At 42.9% G+C, this 8000-nt stretch overlaps 1 protein-coding gene and 1 long non-coding RNA gene across 5 annotated transcripts in view; one reads left to right on the top strand and one right to left on the bottom strand.

The window, feature by feature from the left end:
- IQCA1 (IQ motif containing with AAA domain 1) overlaps positions 1 to 8000 on the top strand; it is a 186996-nt gene that overhangs the window by 47593 nt on the left and 131403 nt on the right. For both annotated transcript variants that reach the window (XM_019553998.1, XM_019553999.1), the window contains exon 6: positions 2422 to 2627. In XM_019553998.1, the coding sequence (XP_019409543.1) occupies positions 2422 to 2627 (206 nt within the window). The remainder of the gene's footprint in view (positions 1 to 2421; positions 2628 to 8000) is intronic.
- The window catches only part of LOC109322792, a 57635-nt gene continuing 51208 nt past the window's right edge, over positions 1574 to 8000 (bottom strand). For 2 of the 3 annotated variants that reach the window (XR_002104487.1, XR_002104486.1), the window contains one exon: positions 4870 to 5149. This is a non-coding gene — a long non-coding RNA (uncharacterized LOC109322792). Of the gene's footprint in view, positions 2306 to 4869; positions 5150 to 8000 lie in introns of those variants that run through there. The other variant, XR_002104488.1, reaches the window with a different exon arrangement.

The raw sequence follows: 8000 nt of genomic DNA, 5'->3' as shown, positions 1-8000 counted from the left end.
GCAATGCACGTTTCATGCCGTCTGCCTCGTCCACTCACTGGCAGGATAGAAGAGAAAACCACCTGTGCGCCCATCTCCTTCAGCACACACCCCAGAGCGTGGTAGTCCTCCATCAGGCGATCAGGGCTCCTCCTCGCCGCATCGTTAGTGCCCACATGGACATAGTTTCCTCCACCTTTTGCTTTACTGTGTACCCATGGACCAACCTCAGTCCTAGCAGTGCTGGTTTTTGCCATAACATGGGAATCGTTCCTTACAAAAAGAGATATTGAGTAAGTTGCCCAGGGCAGAAAAAGTTGGTGGGCTTCTCTGTTTCTCAATTCTTTATGCTCAAAGAAGTGAGAAGATGACCTCTGCTCATTAAGAAACAGTTACATCCCATCTGTTCTACCAGCTCCCTTCATTCCAAGAAGCACATCCGTCCCTTTCACCTGAATACACTTCTGATTCCTTCTTCTCATTAATCCTGGATTGGAAACACCAAGAGAAATAAAAAAATGGCTCTAAATAAAATAACCTCCAGTGAGGATCCAACCAAATCTATCTGGTGGGAGCTATTGGAGAAATTCTAGGAAGAGACTTGTTTTTCTTCATTTCTGACATTGTTTAAGGAAGAGTTAGTCTGGTAGTCAGAGCAGGATCTGAGAGACAGGAGTTCTGGGGTCACTTCTGGCTCTGTAAACAACAGTACTGAGAAAGAAGCAAAATACCTACTACACAGAGGTACTCAGATTCTTGTTTAATGGTAATGAAGGACATAAATATTCTTAGAAGAAAATGTAAATAATTATTAGGACTAATATTTATTGTGGAGTATTTTATGAGGCTTCCTACTATAGAATGGAAGAACTCAGTTTCTATGGAACTTTAAAAATTACTGAAGACAATGTCTTGGGGTAACAGGTTTAGGTGCAGGACATACAGAACAGCTTCCCAGAAGAGGAGCAGGAAATTGCTTTTCTAGTTTTTTTTATACTTGTTTGCTCTGTGAGTAGTCTTGTCCATTTCCTTTATCTGCTGTAAATCACCTCAATAGAGTGCAGATACAGGAAAAGTGGCTGCTTTCTTAAATTGGACCTATGAGCATACTCTGATATTTCATAAAACACAATATATATGTTCTGAAATAAAAGTGAACTTGGAAGCTTTTCTTCTGGGTACTTGTCAAAACTGGTCCAAAACTGAAGAAAATTACATGAAATATATCGAACAGAGGCTGGCTGATGCTTTGGTAAAAACCTGGGTCTCTCTTCACTGATATTCACTAGAGCTGTGATCCTCACTTGAAACTATATTAGGAAATACACTGCTAGGGAGATTAAGACCTCTTCTTAAAACTCCTCTAAATTAATGAGAATTTCTTCAATGGCTTTTGAATCAGGTTTCTGGTGATGTGCCCAATTTGGGGAGGAATTGTAGGATTTATTTTCACTCAGATTTTTGTTCACACTAACTCAGGAGAATTAAACATTCATGAAGGTATCTGCTCCCCCCCAGACCCCCTTTTTCCATTGATTCTTCTATTCAGTTTTCCTAAACTTGATATAAAGTATTCTAAAAAACATCAAAAATGTGAGAAAAGCTAAGTATTTATTTTTTCCTGTATTGGAAAGTAAGTTGCATCAAATACTTAATGATGTACAACTAGAAACACATGTTAAGCTTATAAGCAACTACAAAATAGAAAATACAACCAATTATGTTTTTGGTTAACCACCTGGATTGCTTTTCATTCTTCTGTGATTGCATGAGTAAAACAGACTTTCATTTTTATATTGACATTACTGCATTCAGAAAGCAGAGTTTATTGGTTTATATGTGTATCTCTTTCTACTGCCTGACACCTTCTTCTTGCCAGAGTTATCAATTCATGGGAAACTTGAAAGGCTGCATTTTTATTGGCAGTGTATTTTTATTTATTAATTTATTTTTACTCAAGGGAAGTGGATTTCCTAAAGAAATATCACAGCTGCAACAAAATACCAGGAAACAACTGACCAAACAGTGCATATAAAATTTTAAGCAAACAAATTAAAAACAATACCGGCTAATTAAAAAGTACCAATGGGAAGTCCAAACATTTGAAAATTCAATTAAAAAAGCTCTGGCACCCTTCTGACATGGATAAAGTTGGCATTTTCTGAACAGCAGTCTTCTCACCTGTCTCAGCGAGACCTCAGGATCCCACGGTGGATGGATTGTTTTCATACATTGCAATGTTCTTAATTAATGTAGAAACACTAACAATAGACTATTGTATGCATCCAGCCACTTTTTATGAGCATGTTTTGTTTTTTTTAATTTCCTACAAATAAAACAAGGTGTAGGCTTATACTCACTATCACCATCACATTCCAATTTGTATTATATTTCTTTAATTTGTAACTTTTATTTTGACTATTTTTCTCTCTCCATTTTTAGAGCCCACCTCCTCATTTCTATAGAATTAGTGCTTCATTAATGCAAGCCCAGAGGGTGGAAGCCACAAGATGCGAGGTCCAGGAGAAACATGACGAAGAGTACAAGAAAGGTCTGGTAGCCATCAAGAACCGTTTGAGAGAAATGGAAGGTCCTGATATCAAGGAAAGTCTCCAAGACCAGATACGCCAATGGTTCATTGAGTGCCGGTGAGAAGAAAAACCACATTTACCACTGCAGACACTGTATTAGAGCCATAAGGCTAGATTGTACTTTCCTTACAGTGAGTAGTTTCTCATTCTCCAATAGTTCAACTGGGAACAGAGGTACTACTCAGAAGTAATAGCAGAATCAGGCCCAGAAAGATTAAACTCAGAATGTATTTAAATAGCATTTTATTTCATCTTTTACTTTTATAAGAGGTTATGAGGAAACACTGTTATCCCTGCTTGAATATAGAAAACTGATGTACAGCCTTTTTGACAAGTGTGCTACAAGTCCAAAGTACAAGATAATGCCACTCTTAATGATCAGCTGCTGCTGTTATCCAGTGCAGCTGAATCTTGTTACCACCTGAGGTAGCAACACAGAATTTGCCTCCCACAGGGCTGAACTCTCAAATTGGCACTGGCCCCCCAACTCCCAATCCCTGCTGCTTTCCAGTGCTGCTCCAATCTGCACCCCTTTCCTGACTCTGACTCCCACCCTGGCTTCCGGTGTACCCTTTAACTCAGCACCTGAGGCTCACTTAGAGAACATACCAGCTGATATAGAGGATTGGTGAGGTACTGAGAAACCTCCCAGCTGATAAAGAAATACAGATTTGCCACAGTGTATCAAGTCACTGACAATGAGGTCCAGTTCTAGCCAGAATGAAAATTCACTCGGTTTCAATTCTGCAAACACTAGCACGTTTCATTTTACTTACATCATTAGTCCTTTGATTTCAGTGGACCTTTGTCATGTTAAGCACATACGTGTAAGTTCAGGCTACTGATACATAAGGATCTCTGAGCAATTTTCACTCAGACAAGTAGTCCTTGGCTGACTAAATTCTACACTTTAAGCAAGGGCTGGACAATTATTTTTGCTGGAGGGCTGCTTTATGAGTTTTGATAAGCTATCGAGGGCTGCAAGGGTAGCTCTGCCCCTTGATGGGTGCCCTGCCTCCTGCCTACCAAGGGACCAGAAGTCCTGCCTCTGGGCCCTTGACCTTTGCCACCAAAAGTCCCTCCTCTTGCCCCAGAAGTACTCCTTTTGGGAGGAGGTTTGCCATCTTGAAACCAGAAAAAAACCCAAATTATATACTAAAAAAAAAAAAATCAAACATCTACAATAACTTATTTTATGTAAAAATATATTTTATCCTGATTTACGTGTGTTTGCATAGTGTATCTAGAGGCGATTAGAGGCTATTGCATAATAGCTCAAAATACAGTCTTACTCTTGTATATTGTGTGAAGGTTAAAGGGGGTGCCGTGTGAGTATGGGGGGAAGGTGGGGTGGTGGGTGTGAAGGGTTATGGGTGTGGGGTACATGGTTGGAGTGAGGGTGTGTGGATGTGTTCAGGGTTATGCTGGGGGTTGATGTGTGTGGGAAGGTGTCAGGATGTGTGTGGGGTGGAGAGGTGCCTCAGAGTCCAGGGTGTGAGAGTCCATGGAGCTGCACGTGGTGGCAGTAAGTAGGGCCAGCTCCACCTGGCCCCCTAGTGCACAGCTCTGTGCTCCCACCCCAATCCCTGGCCACAGGTGGCAGCAGCATGTGGGGCCAGCTCCACCCATCCCCATAGCATGTGGCTCCTGCACTCCCACCTTTGTCCCTGACCGCATGTTGTGGCAGCATGTGGGGCCAGTCTGACCCGGCACTCAGCTCCTACAGCATGCAGAGCAAACCCAGCCCAGCCCCACAGTACACAGCTCCCTGCGCTCCCACCCTCTTTCCCCCAGTGGGAGGCCCTGGCCCTATGGGGCCCTTCACTGAATACCCAGGCTGACAGGCAGAGAGGCTGGGACCAGCCATGGGGCAGCCAAGCAAAGGCCTCTGCCAGGCAGAGGCTTCTCATCTCTAGAGCCCCCCCTGCTCAGGGCTGGGACTGGTCAGGCCAGGCTGTGGTGGAGGGGTGGTTGCTTAGCAACCAGAGCTGCACCTCCTGCAGGGAGGCACTGCCTTGCAGGGGGGCAGCCCAGGACCAGGGCTTATGGAGGGGCCCCTTGGGCCAGATGCAATTGCCTGGCAGGCTGGATACGGCCTGCAGGTTGTATTTTGTCTGCCCCTGCTTTAAGTTCTAGTATGGTATTACCATGGAAAGGAAGATAATACAGAAATAGTTTGTTTGCAAAATACTCTCTCTCCAGTATCTGACTGATAAGATGCATTAATAAAAAAAATTGACAGAGGTGGCAAATCACGGTATTTACCTCATTGCAAATGCTTTGCACGCTTTGTTCATTATCATTACCTGTGCTTTGTATCTTGTGCTGTTTGCCCACTTTGCACAATTGATAGTTTGTATTCTGGATCCATGTCTGTTATTCTGTTGGCTGTATTGGCCCACAATATGCTTCCAATGCAGTATCCAGATATCACATGCACTGTTAGTCTTCATGCATTTCCAAAATTCATATTCTGGTAAATCCTGGTCTTGAAAAGCTCTTGTGCCCACAGGATTTCTGTTCATTTTCATTTAGGGTTCTGTTGGCACGTAACAGTAGGTATAAGCATACATAAAATTCTGGAAGTTGTAAGGAAATGGTTCCAGTGATTAGTGCATTATAATGTGTAATATAGCTACTTCCGTATTCAGCCTCTACTCATAATGCAAAAATGAATAGGACTTTTGAGAACAATGGACTGCTGGTGTTACTACTCACTGGGTGCATCTTCATGAGATGCTTTACTCAAGGTTAGGGCTAATTACTGCGCAGTAAGCGTCACCATCTACATGTGCAGATGCTTACTGCATAGTAATTAGCTCTAACCATGAGTAAATTTGCTACCTGTAAATAAAAGTAGCATTTTTACTCTCAATTACTTACCGTGCAGTACAGCACATGTAGACGGCCGATCAGGAGCAAATATGGTCCTGGTCAGCTGGGCAGCAGGAAGCAGGGGATTGTTCCCTTCCCCCTGGGGGCTGCTGGAAGGCTCCACCACTGGAGCCCAATGTCCCTCTGCCCTGGCAACAGGGAGCTCCCAAGTCCACTTGTCTTGATCGCGATCAGGGAGCAGCAGCTGGGAGATTCTCATCTCCCAGTGCCAGCTCCATGATTGCAGGGCTGCCGATGGAAGTTGCTCATCTCCCAGCCTGAGCTCTGCAGTCACAGGGCCTGGGCTTGGAAATTCTTGTAGCAATTGGGAAGTGGGGGTTGGGAGCTCCCTGCTGCCAGGGCAGGGGGACAATGTCCTCACCTAGGCTTCAGTGGCAGAGTTCACCCTGACAACAGGCAGCTCCCAGGGACAGGGAGCAATGTCCCAGCCCCTGCGAGGAGACAGCTGTCTCCTGGTCCTGTGCTCTCTGCTGGCCCCTGGGTTAGCACCCACAAGGAGCCTAGAGCTCTGCTGGCTGCAGCAGGGGCCTGGTGCAGGGCCACAGAGTGTGGAAGCAGTCTGCTCCTATGAGCAGAAAATCTGCTCCCATGTCCCTGAATGTGTATACTGTCATGATGCACCCACTATGAGCAATAGTGGCAGAATCTTATCCTAGAAACAAGTAAGAGTGAATATAGTGGAATTAGGACGATGGCTTTCAAAAACAGCAGGCAAAAAAACTCAAGACAGAAAGTAGTGTGATAGATAGATAGATAGATAGATAGATAGATAGATAGATAGATAGATAGATAGATAGAACTGAAGATTTTACAGGACATGTTTTTTTCCAGTATGTTACGTTATCTCAACAAAATCAGGGTCTATGTGTCTCAGCCAAACCCGCTGAAGGCCACGTACAATTATATGTTGACTTTACTGGGCATGAGATCAAGCCCTAAAAAAATGTTAGTGTGGGTGTGTCTGCATGTGCTGGGTTTTAAAGCTCTGAATATACAAATAAAATGACATAAAAATTCTAGGAAGCATTTACCATCACATATATGAACAGAATCAGAAAACCAAATATAAAATATACCTGGATATATTTGACATGGTCCATTCCTCTTTTTGGAATTTTAATATCTTACCTAAATTACCATATTTCACTTTATTTCTACCTCTTCTAGCCTATTCCACAAAAGCATGGTCTATGTTGCTAATCTCAAGTTTTGTGCAAAGGACATCATTACTACATTAGTAAGGATACGGCTCCAGCCCAGGCTGCCCTGGACCCTTCTTGTTCTGTCACTCCCTACCTCCTTCCACTTTTCTGCACATGTTCTGAAGTGCAGAAAGATCCCATTAGCTTTGATCAACAGTTTCAGATTTAGTAATACTTCTAGCATACGTCAGTCATGTCCAGTAAAACTGATTCTAGAGCACTGATTCTCAATCAAGGTGCCTCAGCACCCTGAGGCGCTGATAGATCCATTGAAGGGCAGTGTGGTATGCTACACAGTAATAGCTTTTGTGTGTACAAACACCTACATACGATTCACAACATAAATCCTAAGATTTCAAATAGGAATCCATAATGTCAAAACATTCTGACCTGTTGTGGTCTTTCTGAGTTATCTGAAGTAGCAGAATTGCTCTATTTTTTCTGTAGTCAAGAAATGAGTGAAAGCTAAGTGCTGGCATTTTCTGAGGGATGCCTTGAGTCTCATGAGAAGTGTCTTAAGTCTGCAAAGCTTGAGAACCACTGTTCTAGAGGTTAGAAGAAGTATCCCACGAACAACAGGATTTTAAGTTGTGTTTTTTAGAATCAGTAGCAGTTGCAAGTGATGTCCCAGAACATTAAATAATACTAAATCATAAACCTATTTTAAGAGAGGTACTAGTAATGATTGTCAGTACTTTTCCATCAAGGGACTAGACAGACAGACAGTTAAGGGACTCATGTTCTAGAATAAGAGTGTCTGCACATAGAGTTAATTAAGAACAGGTAATCAGAAACAACTCCATCTCTAGATAAGCCCTTAGCTAGTTTCTTTTGTAAATAAATTGCCCCTCAAATTTGTGAATCACTTGGGAGTGTACCTCAAGGCTAAGGACAGGTTCCATTTCTAAACCCTGTTTGCAATGCATTATTGATCAAAAACAGTTGTTGCAAATGCAGTGGGTGAAATCCTGGCCTCGCAGAAAAGTTGCTAGTGACTTTAGAATGATTTTGCCCAATGTTTTAGTTCATTTGAGTCTGTCTAAGTGATAAGGAGTTTCGAAAGTGACTAGTCATGATGAATCATCTGCTAACGTTTTGCTGTCCATGGAAGGCCTCCATGTATAGCCAAAACAAATTTACTATAGTTTCGTAGTTTCTAGGGTCGGAAGGGACCTGAACAGATCATCTAGTCCGATCCCCTGCCATGGCAGGAAAGAGTACTGGGGTCAAAAGACCCCAGCAAGATGTTCATCTAACCTCCTCTTAAAAACCCCCAGGGTAGGAGCCTGCACCACTTCTCTTGGAAGTTGGTTCCAAACCCTAGCCGCCCTGA

The sequence above is a fragment of the Crocodylus porosus genome, unplaced genomic scaffold (assembly GCF_001723895.1).
Source record: "Crocodylus porosus isolate Cpor-Errol unplaced genomic scaffold, CroPor_comp1, whole genome shotgun sequence".
Lineage (NCBI taxonomy): Eukaryota > Metazoa > Chordata > Crocodylia > Crocodylidae > Crocodylus > Crocodylus porosus.
The sequence above is the reverse complement of the archived record's forward strand: the minus strand, read 5'-3'. Positions and strand labels throughout refer to the sequence as shown.